General features: G+C 36.6%; 2 protein-coding genes across 2 annotated transcripts; both read right to left on the reverse strand.

Annotated features, from left to right (window-relative positions):
- Positions 1-399: 399 nt before the first annotated feature.
- On the reverse strand, positions 400-9,633 carry LOC106721688 (ankycorbin). The gene is made up of 8 exons (XM_014516715.2): positions 8,952-9,633; positions 7,774-8,050; positions 5,507-5,640; positions 4,609-4,781; positions 4,185-4,450; positions 1,324-4,042; positions 862-1,256; positions 400-785 (listed from the first exon to the last, which is right to left on the reverse strand). The coding sequence occupies exons 1-8, from the start codon at positions 9,180-9,182 to the stop codon at positions 493-495; spliced, it is 4,488 nt and encodes a 1,495-aa protein (XP_014372201.2). The 5' UTR covers positions 9,183-9,633; the 3' UTR covers positions 400-492.
- A 4,453-nt stretch (positions 9,634-14,086) lies between these two features.
- Positions 14,087-16,552, reverse strand: LOC106721446. Its single transcript, XM_014516384.2, has 3 exons — positions 16,153-16,552; positions 14,579-14,675; positions 14,087-14,470 (listed from the first exon to the last, which is right to left on the reverse strand). The coding sequence occupies exons 1-3, from the start codon at positions 16,279-16,281 to the stop codon at positions 14,103-14,105; spliced, it is 594 nt and encodes a 197-aa protein (XP_014371870.2). The 5' UTR covers positions 16,282-16,552; the 3' UTR covers positions 14,087-14,102.
- Between the last annotated feature and the right edge of the window lie 1,629 nt (positions 16,553-18,181).

The raw sequence follows: 18,181 nt of genomic DNA on the forward strand, positions 1-18,181 counted from the left end.
CGAGTTTATCCTTTCAATCCATTTATTTACTACATCAAGAGTACGATAGTAACAAACATATTTTTTTAAATACAACATTTGAAACGTAATTACTCACATAAAGGTGAAAAAACCATCCCATCATTCAAAAAACACCTTGAAATATCGTTGAAGAAAAATAAATACTTTAATGCCACAAATGTATTTTTTTACATTACATTTAACCTTTAGTACCCAATATTAAGTAAGAAAATAACAATGTTAAAGATATATAACTGGACGGATCAGTCTAGTAACTAAATTATAAATAACCCAAGTCATCATCAATTCTTCAATTTTGATTAGACAATTATAGTTGTTTTGAAAAAAATAACATCGATACACATAACATTATGTAAACTACAAAATACTTATGCCTCTGTTAATGCACGAATTTGAATTGAGATATTTTTATAACACGATATTTCGTAATTAGAAAACAACATTTATCTATACATATTAAGTCAATAACAATTAGCCACTTCGTATACTTTTATTATTGGGGCTAGGTGCGGCGTTATCGTCCGACGTGGGCTCAGAACCTTTAACCGTAAACGTCACGTAATATCTTTTGTTTTTGTCCAGTTTCTCTGCGGGAAGAGCGATTAACTGTTTCTCTGTGCCGTGAGACACTTCCAAAGTAACATGAGCTTTACTCGCACCAGTCGGTGGTTTCGAGTTGATCTTTGGTAAAAAGCCTTTTGATTTAGTACTCGGCCCCGCCGTTGACGGTTTAGGCATCGTATGGTGATTCCATTTGTATGGAACTAGAAAAAAAAATCTTGTCAGGAAGCAAGCATTAAGTATTAAGAATAATGTGGTCAGTATAATGAAGATACTTACTATATGCAGAACACGGTATTCCAGTATAAGCATGTACAGCATGAAAACATCGGTGGGTCTTGCTGGTGCATAAACAAGGGTTGTCCGGAATAGCAGCCATCTTATATAATTCACTTTCGCCGTAATCAAAATCCAATGGTTTCTCGGGCAGCTTATCTAAATGTCTCTTTCCACTTTTCTGTAATTTTCTTAAACTATCGTAAAGAAACTTTTCAAAACTACTAAATGAATAATCGGGATTATTGTACGGGCCCAGTCCCACGTTGGCCAGACTAGATTTGTTGTATTCGTCAATTGCTCTCTTTACCAGTACTGCTTCATTTGTCTTGCTGGTTCTTATTTGTAACCGTTTGAGTTCTAACAGATGCTGAAATATTTTTCGTTCGCAATAATACCTAAAAATGCATTATATTAAATATCTAACATGTACTTAATCTAATAAAATCTAAATAAGGATCTTACCGTCTCATATTTGTTTGTATTCTTTGTGTTACTGTCCTCATATCCACCGCATTTTTATCGCCAGGTTTCCGAACGGGTATCTTGCTGTCCGGTCTTCCACGAAATTTCCCACTTGCATTTCTCTGTTGGTAGTAAGCATTAAGCCGTGGACTCATAATACATCTTTGTACAGGTCTAGGACTTGGTTCGAATCCAGAATCCATCAATCCGCTAGATTCATAACCTCTTTCCGAATTTTCACTTTTGGACCTAATTGTTATGCGACTTTTCGTTCGACCTTTCTTTCGAAATCGCTTACGACGTCCATCAGCTTCGGAATGGCTGTAATAAATCTCATTGTCGCTAACACTAGGCACTCTACCAAAAAAATTTTCCCTGAGAAGAGTTATTTTATCTTCAGTACCGAATTTATCTTCTTCTATAGAACCTTCATCCATTACGTTAGATTTTTTTAAAATTCCTTCAACAGCATTATTGGCATCTGAAAGGACTTTGTAACTTTCAGTTTCGTAAATACTACTTTTCCGACTACTTACTTGACTATCTCTTGTGATTTTTCTTGCTTGATTAGGAGAGGTGAACTGTAACAATTCATTTTCTTGGTACTCTTCGGATCCATTATGCATTATAATTTGTTGAACTGCGCGATCGACACTGGGCGTATCACCGCGAGATTGTTTCATCTTACTTTTATCGACGCTTCGTGCAACATCACTACTAGTTGACGTAGTAGATGCATATTGTGATCTTTTTTTCTCTTGATTATTAACATCACTTGCCTCATTACCACTCTTCTCGTCCTTTTCTGCTTGAACTTCAGCATGTTTAATCTCTTCACCCATCAAATGATCAGATGAGTTATCAGAGCCGTCAATTTTGAATATTTCGTCTTTCTTGGCAAAAGATACTGATGGTGAGCTACTTTTGTCTCGTGATCCTAAATTATCACCGCCAAAAGTTTCTATGTTTTCTTTATCAAGGGGTAAGTTGTCACTTTTGCTTGTATCATCAGGCCCAGATAAAATTTCAAAGGATCTTTTGCGAGGCGATTCTACGTTAGAATTGGGTCTAGGGAGGGTTTCTTTACTTTTATCTGCAGAAGATGGCCTTGATTTGGAATCCTTTTCAACATCCGATAAGGACTGTTTGTTCAATTCAGTTTTTTGATCTTCACTAATTACTGTTAATTCCTTAGGCTTGCTCTCATCCTCAGGAATATCCTTAGTTCCTTGTGAGTTTTCTGTAGAATTATCTAATGTTTTCAAAGATTTTTCTTCATTGATTTCTTCCTTAGTAAAACTTACTTCTTCTGTGGGGTCATTCTTTGCTTCATCTATTTTTACACTATCGTGTTCTATTTTTTGTTCGTTATTATTAGCAATTTCATCACTGTTTTGTCCAAAATTATTTTCGGCGTCTTCATTTAAATCCTTATGAGTTACAGATAAATTAGATGTTTCTATAGCAACATTATTTGATGAATCCATTTTTACGATTAGTTCAGAACTACCATCAAGTGTAGATTCGCGCTCCATATGTATTTGGGCTTCTGTAACTACCATGTTTGTTTTAACCGAAATAGCATCTGTTTCAGTTTCACTGAAACTTTTTGGTTTTGTTGTTGCTTGTTCTTTGTCTGTTTCTGCCGGGGTCTTGGATACGTCTAAAGAATTGCCAACTTCATTTTCGTTTGATTCTAGGCTTTTTTTGTAATCCATATTTTTATATTTCACTATATTTACTTTCTGTTTTTTATCATCGTGTTCAATGTGAATAGATGTTTTTTTACCTTTTCTTTTTGTGCTCCGTCTATCACTCGATTCGGAACTACTGTTTTCCGAAGAACTGCTAGTTTTTCTTCTACCTCGCTTATGTCGAGTTCGTTTCTTTTTTCTCTCTTCGTGACTGTCAGTATCTGATGAACTCTCCGAAGTCGAGCGATAACGACGATGATGTTTTGCACTTGTGCCATGTCGTTTGGATGGTTCACTTTTAGATCTGCTTTTTTTACTTCTGGGCCTTCGTTTGTATTTTGGTTTATAGTCCCTCTTATGACAAACTTCAAATTCACTATCATAACCATCACTGAAACTTTTTTGCAGCTTGATTTGTGGTTTTTTACGGGTTTGATATTTTTCCGAATGCTTATCTTCAAATCGTTTTCGAGGTTTCCTGTCATCAGAAGAAGAATCATTAGTATAATAAACGTTATTTCTATCTTTTGTACGTCGCCTTTCCAATGAAGGGCTTGAAAGCTCGACTACTTCTTTTTTTTCTATTCTAATACGATCACGTACATCAATTTTTGTGCTTGTCACTTTACGTTGTGATAATCCCGTGATAGGAGCACCGTCAATTGTTATTTGAGTATTTGATAGTTTAGAAGCAGGTAAACCGCCATGCATCTGCAAATACTTTGCAGTCGACCTGTGTCCTCGACTAGTTGCACAGTCTAACGGTGTTAAAGGTTCGTTCTTAGAGGATCTTGCAACGAGGTTGACTTCTGCGCCGCGATCAAGTAACAGACGACAGAGGTCAGCGTTATCGGTTGCGGCCGCGATATGTAATGGAGTGCGTCCTTCATGATTAGTTGCATTCACTTGGGAAGGCCTTCCGTCCAAAAGCCACTTGACTAATTCTCTACGTCCCGATGCAACAGCTTCATGTAATGGTAAATCACCCTTAGAGTTTCGTAGCCATAAATTTGCTCCCCTTGCCCCTGGAAGTCACAAAAAAGAAAAAAAATTCATGATTGGCTAATAAAATTATCATAGAACAGTATGTGAATTCATTTTATAACTAAGGGATGTTAATTTTGGACTATTTCTGTTTTGAGTACTTTATTATAATAATATGTTTACCTAATATACGAACGGTTTCTATCTGTCCTTTAGCGGCGGCTGTGTGCGCGGGACTACGGCCCCTCCTGTCCTGTCGGTGGGCGTCTGCGCCGTGCTCCAGTAATGCAGAGGTTGCGTCTGCATGGCCCAGCGCGGCGGCGTAGTGCAGCGGCGTGCAGCCGTGCGAGTCCGCCATGTCCACGCGGGCGCCGCACAGACCTACTAACGTCTCCAGAGCTTCTGTATGTCCCCGCGCCGCTGCACAGTGCAACGCTGTTAAGCCGTCCCTAATACATAAAGGATATACCTAACATGAATTATTTATCATCTCAGTAATGAAAATGACTCAACAATGGGTAATATTTTAATATTTTGCTAGATTTTCTTTGTGGTACAACTGTAAACAAGATGATACACAGTATATGATACCAACTGTAATCAATACCTATCAGCGTCGTCGACCCTGGCGCCAGCCTGGTTCAGCGCGAGCACCGCTGCGGCAGAGCCGGCCGAGGCAGCCCACAGTAGTGGCGTCCGCCCGTCCGCGTCGCGGACCGCCACGCTGGCGCCGCCTTCGCGCACAAGCGCACGTAGCACCTCCAGCGCAGCGCCTCGGCTCTACTCGGCAAACCACCACGAATATTTATTAAAACCATTAAAAATATAACCAACTAATAGCACGATATTAATAAATCAAATATCATAGTCAGCTAAAGTGTTTAGACGCCTTAAAAAAAGACAGTCAACGCTGGTATTAAATAGCAATAGAGTATGACGTAATATTTTATTAACGTAAACACATTGCCTTATTTTCTCTAAAATTATGAATAAATTCTACATATATTCAATCTTATTCTAGAAGTTCGCGATTAATCATCGTTATCTACGCAAACGAAGTTTCTTCACCTCGCCGTATTTATTTGCGAATTCCCGATCCGTACATTTTTATCGATGTAGCGAAGCGAAAAACCGCCACTCAACGCGGGAGTTTTGATCAGAAAATATTTTATTTGTGCCAAGAAATTTTATATAAGTGAAGGCATTGGTGAAGTTATATTTTCAAGAGCACAGGTCCTGCAGTCGACTGATACAGGCTGACGATGATGTTATTTTTTTTTTGTATTCGAATCATTTTTACATTTACAATTACATTACAAATAAATTATTTCTACCTACATAATAAAATATATTGCTACATAATAGTGTTCGGTAGTTACTTTACTCAATAAATATATTAAATGAAACATTTATCTTTATGGTTTTTCGAGACATACCCTACAAACAGTGCCAGTATCTTTCTAATAAAGAACTTCTTTTAATTTTGTATTTAGATACTTATTAACCTGGTGATCGGTGGCTGCGGGTGCGCCGCACATCTGCGCGGCGTAATGCAAAGGGTAGCCGCCGTGCTGGTCGGGCGTGGCCGCATCTGCGCCCGCTGCCAACACTGCGCGCAGTGCTCCCACCTCACCGCACACTAACACACACCATAGTCAATAAACATAAGGAAACCATAAATTGAGTAAAGGGAATAAAAATTTCTTTTAGATTAAATTATCACAAAAAGAAAAGCCAGTATCTTAAAACGTAGTTTAATTTGCATATAACAAATAATTTAAATTGACCTTTTTAGAAATTAGAAGTTCATTATATTTCACTCGAATCAGAAACAATAAAACAATATCAAAAGATTTATATATATCAAGAGTCATATTGCGTGTCAATCAGCAATTTATTAATCAAACATGACTCAAGCGACAGCTAAAGGCCGAAAAAAGGCGAATTAAAGCCTTTACAAATGTCCAACAAACACTGATTGCTTCAATGTGATACGTCTTGACCTTTTCAAATTTATGCCATTATAATGTTTAGTCCTAGACTGTTGGAGGCAGGTCAAGGGCCTGACCTTGTGCGCCGCTCAATACCACCAGAAACCGGACAACCCCTACTCAGTGGGGGAGAGGGGAGTTCCCTGTCCCCCCAATAGTGTCCAAACCCGCAGTCCGATAGCGCAACCGCAATTATTATACAATTTGTGTCGAATCAATATACTCAACAAAAAAAAAACTTGTCTTGGCTGGTTTTGTACACGATGTTAAGTTGTTCCACCTGTTTTGTGGTCCATAATTCATTTTATTTCTAATACAGCCTACAGATCTAACATAACATATTATGTAGTATTTCTTATTGTAGTAAATGTTATTTAACAATAATTTTAGAAAATAAGTTATGAAGAGTAGTTGGTACTTTTAACATTACATATACCGCGATGATCTCATTTTTCCGCTTTTCATCAAGAAAGTCTTCTAAAAATCTGTATACTACTTAACTATTTTCACCTATTAAAGTGAACTAGAAGGGCGATTCAGCGGCACTGCACGTGTAAAAGGAAAATCAATGATATAACTATGGGGAGGTGGGGACAATAACAATAAATTGTATCAGTCCGATAGCTACATCATCATTTAAAATATTCAGCTGGAAATTGAATATTTTTTGTTGAAAAGAATTCTTTCGCCTGATTAAAACCTGTATTGACGGCTACAAGTGAAAGTTGGAATCTATTTATAAACTAGCTTCGTACTTGGTGAATGGCAGAGATTCGATATCTATTCTAGTGCTGCAACATGCAGATCCGTTAATTCGCCACTAGGGCCGTAAAAAATCAATTACGACGGCTAGCTCGATTCACATTCAACGCGACTCGGTCCACGCGGGATTAAAGAAAACTTTATTAGTAGCCTGTGTTCTTCCAGACAATGCTCTATATCAATGCCAAATTTCATCAAGATTTGTTGAGTCGTTCCGGAGATACCTTCAAACAAACATCCATCCATCTATTCATCCAAACATTCGCATTTATAATATTAATAAAATAACGTATAATCTTTGTCTTTGTGATCAAACGAAAAACCAATAACAGCTAACTTTAGTATTTATCCGGCTATCATAGAAGTTCGATTAACAGATACATCACACAGAACAAGACAGCTTTGATTGGATGGCGTGCGAAGAAGTCGATTAAGGTGTATAGGTGGTAAGATGTCACCGAGTGTCACCGCAATGACACCAGCGCTGTAACAACTTACTGCAATTGAAAGCCACGCCACAACTCAGTTCGCTTTTGACTTACAACTGATCCGATAACTGCCTTAAACTGTGATATTGAGTGATGTGGAACGATCACGTTAAATGCTTTTGAAATCCCAGTAGTAACGGAATATAAACTTAGTTATACTTATCAAGCTTTAGGCGTCGTTCTCAAAATTTCAAGCTAAGTGCTTACGGCTTTTGGAGTTTTGGCCAAACTTACGTTTTCATTGTACTATAATGACGAAGAAATTACTAACAATCGGCCAACAACGACCTTGCGTGACTCGCACCAGATCTAATCAATGGCATCGATTTACGAAACACTTACAACAAACTTTGCAAGTTTTAACTTTTTACAAATGACTTCACATATTTAACGCATAAAGCTTGTCCACTGATTTATTTGACTTCATCGCTAAATTACACTTTATAACTTTCAGTTAACCGATTTGATTTATTACATTTAGATACAGCGAATTCCTCGAAATGTTTGCTTATTTTTAAAAATACCACAAACCAGTAGCCCAATGCACGACGGTATGCTGTTCGTTATCTCTAGCGTTGACGTCAGCGCCGGCAGCCAGCAGGGTCTGCACGAGGGGCACGTTGCCGTGCACGACAGCGAGGTGTAGTGGCGTGAGGCCGTCGGAGTCGCGCGCGTCCGCCAGCGCCGGCGCAGCCATCAGCACGCGGTCCGCGCACGCCGCACGTGCAGCCGCACGTGCAACACCGCTCGCAGCACAGTAGTGCAGCGCACACCGCTGCGCTCGGTCACGAACACGCGCCGATGATGGCTGGACATAAACTAATTGTCACTAGTTGTTAAAACATTGCAAAAACAAACAGTAATCGCCACCTTTTACATGCATTTCCTAAAATAGTTTAAATTATGGTGCGGAGTTTAGAACAAATTATATTATGACCAAAAATAAATATCATTTATCTAGTTAACTTTGCTATATATTGCTTAGAGCGCACAATCTGAACCATCTTAGATTAAGTTTCAACCAGACAAATACCGCCTTACGTTAATTAATAAGTCTACTTTATTCAAACATTGCAACATTGCATTTTTGAAACCCCCAAACGATATTTAAGATCGTTCAACTGTTCAGAAATGTGTCGCTTTTGGAATATCTAACTACCCTAAAATAACTGGGATATTGATTAGTTGAATTATTAACGTTGTGTGATACTTCATCAAAACTCCCTTTTTAGCCGACTTCATAATATTCAATATTGATTTGTATCAAAATACGTGTAGTGTTGGTTAAAAACTTGAGGGTTCGTCGAGAGCGCAGTTTGACGGGCGGTTTACTAGGCGATATAGATGCGTGCCTGCCCACCTACTTGCCCGTCTGCCAGCCCGTCCGGGCGGCGCGAAACATCGCGTGACGCTATGATGCACTCAAAACATTGTTTTGCATTTCACATAACCACACCGCCACAACGCGGATTTAATTTTAAAAACAAATACCTACGTTTTGTTTCTAAAACACGTAACGAACAATTTATTTTATTGCCCTGACGTGTCTGACGATACGTGGTGAGTAACATTTAATGTCAAACTATTAGGTTGCTAACTTTTTAATCTATGTTAAAATAAGCGCTTACAAAACATACAACTAGTTAAACAGTTTTATTGTTGAGTCCGAGTAAGTATTCTTTTATTTAATTTTGCAACAGGCAACTCACGTCCTTGTTGAGGATGTCAACAACAGTTCTATAGTCGGCTTGCTGACAGGCGTACATAAGCGGCGTGCAGCCGTGCGCCAACGATTGGCTCACATCTCCATTCTTCCTCGAGCTGGTTTTCTCACGTTTGATCTTCGTACTTTTGTCCACGAGATCGCCACGGGGCGGTTTCGGTTTCTTCAGTATGCTGGGAATGGGCTCGCCGCGGCCGCTGGCGCCGCGCTTTTCCATAACAACAGGGCTAAGGTGTGCGAGCCATGTGTCGGCCGAGGGACGACGACAGAGCGTCGCGAGGGCGAGCGGGCGCGGAGGGCGCGTGCCTCAGACTGGCCCGAGACTCATAAGCGCCTCGACTGCCCGCTGCCCGTCGCCGGACGAAGGTGGTACTGGGCGGAGGGGCCACGCAACGCCCGCCCTCACGAATCACTTCGCACGTTAAATCAGGTCACCATCTTTTATATTCTTACATTCGAACAGGCATCGCTATTCACTGGGGTTTTCTATTTTGTAAGTCGGTGGCATTGAACCAGTTTCTTTGCGTATACATGTAAAATAATCGTATTGCTACTATTGTGCTGTGTTATATAAATCATATTTGATTGATAATCACAGCATGAATAATAAAAGTCTACGATTGACAAATATACTAGATTTCCTTATATATTCCATATATTCCTCCCTAATAAAGTACCTATTGCAGCAATATCTAATTATTTGCGTGTTGACGTGTCAATTATATTTAAAGGACACATTTCAGTTCACGCTGACCAATGTAACTCGCAAACTTTAGTGATTACGGAAGCACAAAGAGACTTTGAAGGTTAAGGGGATCAAGTTTGATTAGAAGGTGCCGTAGACGATTAGGGCTATTAGGCGGGCGGCGTATAGGGCGGCGTAGCGGGCGGCGTAGCAGACGTCGTAGCGGGTTAGTGGCATAGTTCGCGTTATCGCATTTCGGCGGCGAAACATGACGTAAGTTCGGCACGCCACCGCCTCACAAAATGATCACCTCGAACCACACGACGATTTTTCATGCTGCGGCGATGCAGAACTTGACAACTTGTAAGCAAGCCCAATCAAAGACAACATTGAAGTCAATGTTGTCTGTTGAAGTCAATATTTAACTAAATATTTCACACTGAAAATAATGCAAAGTTAAACCAGTAAAACACATTTTAAATTTGAATATATTGTGACAATCTCTTTTTTATTTAACTGTAAACATCTATATCTATATATATAAAAGAAAGTCGTGTTAGTTACACCATTTATAACTCAAGAACGGCTGAATCGATTTGACTGAAAATTGGTGGGCAGGTAGCTTAGAACCAGGAAAAGGACATAGGATAATTTTTACCCCGTTTTCTTTTTTTATATTCCGCGCGGACGAAGTCGCGGGTAAAAGCTAGTAAATTATAAAATAATGAAATTAAAAAAAAATCAAGATTCGTGAGATGCGTTAACTATGGCGTTATTTGTGGCGATAAAAATGTTGTTAATGTTCTTGGAACAATCAAGTAATATTTATTATAGGGCATAAATTTTTATAATGAAGAATTAAAGAATTAATAGACTTTTATTTTATTAATAGAATTATACGCACTCAAAACACTTTAACGAGTAAAAAAGTACAACATAATTTGTATTTTATGTAAATTGTGTAAAAAAAATCAATATAAACTTATAAACACGTTTCGCGGGTTTTTTTTAGATCTATTCGTGTTAAGTAACTATTGTGATTATCATAATTCCATGTATGCATTGTATTTTAAAAATATGACATCATAATAAAAAAGTCCCGTGAAAAACGTTAACCTGCAACTGCACTGCCACATGCAGGAAAATATATTTTTATTTCCTATTTAATAAAAGTTTTCCTATCTATATATATAAAAGAAAGTCGTGTTAGTTACACTATTTATAACTCAAGAACGGCTGAATCGATTTGACTGAAAATTGGTGGGCAGGTAGCTTAAAACCAGGAAACGGACATAGGATAATTTTTACCCTGTTTTCTATTTTTTTTTATTCCGCGCGGACGGAGTCGCGGGTAAAAGCTAGTATTATATATATTGTTGAATAATTTTACATATGTCCACCTGTAGTGTCTTTTTATGTTTTCGGTAAAAATTATTTTGTACATATCATTATTTAAGATAATCTAGATTTGTGATGTTACAACTCCGCCGCGGTAGTCTATGTGTATGTCTACACTTAGTCACTAACTTAGTCTTTTACCTTACGCATTGACCTACTTGTAAAAGAGAAAATCATGTTATATTACTAATAAACCTTACCCCTTAGATCTACAGCGAAGCTGACCTAGTTCCCTCAATTTCAGCAGCTTACAGCTATTGAAACCATAATATTTCTTTATTGCGCATGCTAATATGCTTTATGTAATTAATATAAATCTTATTTTGGGAATAACAGTTTTAATTTATAACATTACACGTACATTTGTAGCCATAAAAATATTAATTTTTATAACGTATTAGCTTTTAATGCTACTAAGCTTAATAAAAAATAGAAAACAGGGTAAAAATTATCCTATGTCCGTTTCCTGGTTTTAAGCTACCTGCCCACCAATTTTCAGTCAAATCGATTCAGCCGTTATTGAGTTATAAATAGTGTAACTAACACGACTTTCTTTTATATATATAGATGTAGTGGTAACCTTCGATAACTCAGTTGGTGCAGCGGTGGACTGTAAAGACAATCATATTGTAATCCGTAGGTCGCTGATTCAAATCCGGCTTTAAGGACCATTATCTGAATGTTACCTAGAATGTGTTCTGAATTTAGACAATACATTTGGGAGACCTTTTTTTAATTTAAAACTGAAAACAATCTGATTATTTAAAAAAGTATATACAAGAAAAGAAACTGAACAGTACCAGTTCAATATTAGTTTTACAAAATTATGCTGAGTCCATTAACTAAGGTCCTAACTACTTTTTTTCGATTTCTATAAGTGTATTACAAATAAACGTTATGTCACCACGAATGTCGTATTCTCGAAGACCACGGGTTATCGTTAAGGTTAAACTAACATTAAATTGGAATTCCCATTTAATGTAAACAAATATTTATAAAATTTATTTTGCGATATTGAATTAAAATTATAAAATTTTTACAGAAATATTTTTTCGTATCATAAGGTGTGAAAGGAAGAGATTTTACTTCAACTAATACGTGGAGATACTTATGTAAGGTCACAGTATTTCCCCGATCATTAGTCTATTCGAGCAACAGCTCTAGTCGCATTTATGTAATGGAACAGGAAAAAATAATAGTTTCCTGACTTATTATAAGTGTTAAAAAAGATATCAGGAGGTGCAAATATGGCTGGGCAAAGGAAGAATATTAACACGTTTAGTGCCACTACATTTTAGAAAGTGAATTCACAGAGCTCATCGTAGTAGTGGGTAACACTAAATTTATTAAAGTATCGCCACTTCACATCAGATGAACCGCTAGGTCACTTACTTTCTTCTATTTTGAGTTTAGAAATTAACATACAAAACAAAATGAAACGAATAACAAGCTATCGAACAATCTTTATTACCTACAGAAAAAGCGGGAAAATTAACGTCTTTTAGTAATTTTCCAAGCGGAGAAAAGTGTTACAAACCCCGAAGGTTGTTGGGGATTCATTAACTAATCAGCGCAGGGTACGCTGATGGTCAGTCGATGGTCAAAGTGGGTCAAAGATTAATCGCGATAATGCTCAGCTCGCCCCCTGTTTGCCCTTCCATGGAAATTAAACGAACGGGCTCGCTTACCAGGTCAACGTTGTTAAAATCTTATATATGGACAGATTTTTAAGTCATTTGTAGGTGATTTCCTACATAATTAAATAATGTCCATTGAAAATTTTAATATTTTAAACTTAACAGGAAAGTATTTACGGCAGTTCGTAATTTCGCGGAAAGTTGATAATGATCTAAGTATAAAAATAGCAGCAACTTACCTCCTTTGTTTGTAGACTTATTTGAAACTTTCATTAATTTCATTTGACACATCTTTACTTGACACACATTTTAACTTGAAAAAAGTTATTAAAAAGGTGAGTACGTAAAGCTTATATAGAAAATCGTAATATAAAAATACTAGAAAAAATTAATTTGAGCATATGTGTTTACAAATAAACAAGATACAAATAACATCTTGATAAATCCTATTGTGGTGTCGCCTGTTCATGTGGCGCGTTGTCATGGTAACGATAATAAGACGCTATTTGTTGCCACAGATTAAAACAGATTGTTGATCGCGAAAAAATATCAATACCTTTTAATTATATCACGATTGAAATGAAAGACATAAACAGAACATTACATACATAATATGTACATAGTAAAATAACAATATGTTTTTTTTTATATAAGAGAAGGGGGCAAACGAGCAGCGGGAACACCAAGGTGTTCATCGACGCCCATGGACATCTGCAATACCAGAGGAATCGCAGATGCGTTGCCGGCCTTTGAGGAGGTGATACGCTCGCTTCTTGAAGGACCCTAAGTCGTAGCGGTTTGGAAATACCGCCGAGGACAGACCATTCCACAACATGTTGTTTTGATGCAACGTGTAGCAGATGTTAAACTGCATAGATATACTGCTACGCGGCTGCACCACCAGTGTGGCGTTTTGTTTTCGACTTTTAGTGCTCGTTCACGTTGAATGATTTAACGTTGCTAGTGAATTGCGTGGCCACGCGTTCTACGTGAACATATACCTATTATTATAAATGCGAAAGTTAAGATGGATGGATGGATAGTTGTTTGTTATTAAATATCTCGAGAACAGCTATACGAATCTCGCTTTAATTTGGCACGTAGATAGAACATAATCTAGAAGATCACATAGACTGCTAATTTTTTTTTTATTTAAGTCCACGCGGGCGATGTCGTTTGCGATAGTAGTAATATATGTTTGAGATTTAACAAGTACTAAGATCCGTCTTTCTATCTTTACCAATCTTTGGTATAGATAAGAAGAAAGGCAAAGAAAAGAACTTATAAATTTCAAATTATTTCTATTGTGTAATATAATAGACAATTACGTACATATATTATCATATAATGAAATTGAATAGTTAAAATTAAGTTATTTAGCAAAACATTCAATATAAATTTAGTAATTAAATTTATACTATCTCCTAACATCAGGGGTACATTGTAAGTTGACGCTTCTCTTACATCCAGGAGGACAAAGTGCAAACACTTCTTCTTCGATGTTCGAGGAAAATCTATTGTCTACGTAAACTTTTACACAATCCACTTTTATAGTTGTTGCGTTTATCCACACAACTTTCGCTGGATACGATAGACCACATGGTCTCATATCACCTAATGTTGTACAGTTTCCATTGTACATAACTGTGTCGTCACTTATACACGGGTTGATTTCACATATTGGTAAAACTGAAGACTTTGGTAGCACTAAGTACTGTCCTTCAGAACAAGGGCCACGCTGGTAGGCGAGCCAGCATCTGTCCGTCGCAGGATGGTATAAGTACCCTGTAAGAAATACATTCAGTTTAAAGTTTTAATGCATTCAATATTACGATAATCTCATACTTTCATCTTATGAAGAAACATTTTACGGAATAGACTAATAATGTTTACCTGGTCGACAGTCACAGATCCAGTCAGTTTTGTGATCGCCTGGATAATACAGCTCGTTTTCTGGACACACCGATGGAAGGTAAATTGGTTGTCGATCCTGTGAAAGAAATAGACACAAATATTATAATAATTAACTTTTGTGACTAGGTTCAGGTGTATAATGATGAATAAACCGTATTACCTAGAACCTTTAAGGTCATATTGGTGTTAACCCAAAGCCATATGAAAGGATCAAGACAAATAACCTACTTCAATTTTCATTTCAAAAGCACTCCACAATCTGTGTCAACTGAAGTACAATGAAAACATACTTAGCCTTGTGCAACTAAACAAACAGATATGTTAGTAAACTTTTAAGTATCTGTGTTATAGATATAGGATAAGGCCACTTAAATCGTGATGCTGTAAGGTAAACACAGACTACGGATTTTTTATTTAAACATGTTTCTTACTTTCATTACGCTACGTGTACATGCCCTATAATTACGAGAACTCAGTCCTTCTACTACTACTCTTCAATATATTGATATATTGAAGAGTAGTAGTAGAAGGATATTTACGTAAAAATTAAAAACGTGTTTTAAGCAAAGTTCTTGTAAACTTTAGTCAAATAATTATGATACCCTATAAATGAACTGAAATATTAGGTCTAAGGTTCGCATCCATTTCAATTTCAAGATATAATGGTAACAGAAATATAGTTAACTAATAATAATAATAATTTATTGGATTAACACACAATTTTACACAAAGTTAAACTTTACAAGTATAATAAAATAAAATAACTAGCTCTTGACCGCAACTCCGCACGCGCGGAATTAAAAAAGAAAACTTTATTGCCTATGCGTTCTTCCAGATGTGTTCTACATATGTGCCAAATTTCATCAAGATCCGTTGAGCCGTACCAGAGATACGTTTAAACAAACATCTATCCATCCATCCATCTATCCATCGAAACATTCGCATTTATAATATTAATAAGATAATAAAGTATAATTAATATAAGTAATCACATTTAAGACGCGAGAGGAAGGCTCTTTGATTCAATAATGTCAATATCCTATGTTGCCCTTCTAACCGGAATTTACAATGTTCTGTTATTTGTGCTTAGCGATAGTAAAAATCACTTACTTAATGATCATAATAGTAAAGTACGACTTCTTCAAAGACATCAGTCAAATAACATCGGTAAAGAATGTTAAGAAAATCTCATTTTGTATACTGCAAAGACATTAGTTAATGGCTGAAGTACAATAACAATACCTACAACTATAAGCTATGTAGTTACTCGTAAAACACATTAAGTAAGACATAATGTAGCTGAATTATCCAAAACAATGTAACGAGAAACGGAATCATAATTATCTTCTACAGAAATCAAATGACTTAGTTACTCGGTCAAGCACTGCTGACCGCTATGATAAGGAAGTCAATATTAAAATTACAAATAGCTAACTAAATATAAATTATAAATACAAAAAACATAAATTAATCAGCTTCACGTTTAACGTACCATAGCACGTTCAAGAAACGCGTTAATACGTCAATAATTTTTATACTATTGTACAACCAACCTGTTTATTTGAAACTTTTGGGTTTTCCTCGACCTCAGGAAATCCTATAGCTCCTTTAGGCATTTGTTCTCCTAATCCAACGTTGATGCACATAATGAAACATACTAACACAATAACATACGAACACATTTTTATTAAATAAAAGTAACTAAAAATCACAACAAAGTTCTTGTGCCAACTTATAATTAATTTGTTAAATAAAACTGACTAGATTTAATCGTGCGAAAATATACGGCTGTATAATTGAAGATCCTGTTAACGACTGCGGTCTACTGATTTGCGATTAACTTTTATAAAATGTTTTTTATAAATAACTTATCGGACTGAATTTGTACCGACGCGTGTGCGTCTATTTTCTGGTAAATAAAGCTTAAAGTCCAATTTTTATTACCCGAGTGACAAAGACAGTAATGTTTTCCGCGCGTATACGTAAATTTGTTTTGGTTTTACGTATGTGGTTTCGTCCGTATGTAAATTCCACTGTGACGGCCTAGAGCCCAAAAAACCGAACCGATTTTGACGAGTGAGGTGTCATTCTATTCGCCTCCTTACCCCTAGTGTCATAGGGTATATTACATTTTTTTTATTTCATAAAGCGGCAAACGAGCAATTGACCACCTGAACCAATTGAATTCGCCGAAAAAGCGAAACAACTGCTGCCCATAGATATCTATAATTAAAGATGAATTGCCTACTTTTAAACGACGAAGGAGACGCACAGAAAAAGGATTTTCTATTCCTATGAGTCTTCTACTCCATCAAATCCACTTCCTTTTCCCATCCTTCCCTTATAAGAAAAGAGTGGGAAGGTATAGAGGACTAAAATTAGGCCTCTGGCAAACTCACCGATCAGACGAAACACGGAATTACTTTAACTTCACGCCCATGTCTTCTGTGTAGTCGTGGTATTGCACCGGTCGTGCCGACCCATTGATGCAACAGATGTTGTTGTTACTGTTAACTGTTAACCACTGTTAACTTGCATACACAGTGAGTTAAATTTTTATTTTCGTTTGAACGATAAAATGAATTAAGTAGTAAATTATTGACTACGTTGAATAGACCGCGAATCAGATTTTCGGCTATTCCACTGCGAAGAAGCCGCCCCTTAACTGGCCATAGCGGCGTGAAGTGTAGTGGGCGAATTTACCTATAGTACAGTTCATAAGTTTACAACATGTTACACAACTATTAACGAGAATAGTCTCCTTCTCTGAACAGCAGTTTATGCTTACTTATTCGTTAATCGATTTGCAGCTCATTACTAAACTTAATGTTTTATTAACGCGCAATTTTTTCTTATTAAAATGTAAATCGGGTTTAGCAGTCAATGAGATTATAAATAGAAAATAAAATAAATCAATAGCGGGAAAATCCTAGACCATGTCGTTGTACCGTGAGTCATTGATCTAGTAATCATTTCCCGGACTCGACTAATATCTGTATTCTCAGGCTGTTGTCAATGAAAACCACAACACGCATAAACTTAACTAAGTATATCATATTTAGGAAACGCATTAAGGACAACCAATCTTGTGTAATTCTACCCTAAAATTTCCAAAAAGAGTTGCAGGTTAACTAGCATTAGACGCTAAATTTAAAGGAGATGGAACAAGCTCGTCGCGAGCGTTCTGTGCTGTTGCTTTTCGATGCTAGATTCTTATAACTTATAAAATACGAATATAACTTATGCGAAGCTAAAATTAGAAGGGCAATTGTTCTAGACTATTGAAATATCTAACCGTGGGTTCAGACTGCTGTAAAATCATATAAAACATAAGGTTTATTGTATTTAAATGAAACGAAAAAGTCTTTATCTTTGAAAAAAAAGTATATTTTACGTGTTTACCGTCAGTGAAAATTTCATTTATTTCTCTGTATGTTTCAAATATAATTGAACGAAATAGCGTCGTGGAATAATTAAGTTTTTATGAAAATGGTATGTTGCGGTGTGAATAAAGCCGACTTTGAAATTTTTATATTACGCAGTTTAAGCCTATGGAAAGCACTAAACCAATTTCTGACATAT

This window comes from Papilio machaon, chromosome 17 (assembly GCF_912999745.1).
Source record: "Papilio machaon chromosome 17, ilPapMach1.1, whole genome shotgun sequence".
In the NCBI taxonomy this organism is placed as follows: Eukaryota; Metazoa; Arthropoda; class Insecta; order Lepidoptera; family Papilionidae; genus Papilio; species Papilio machaon.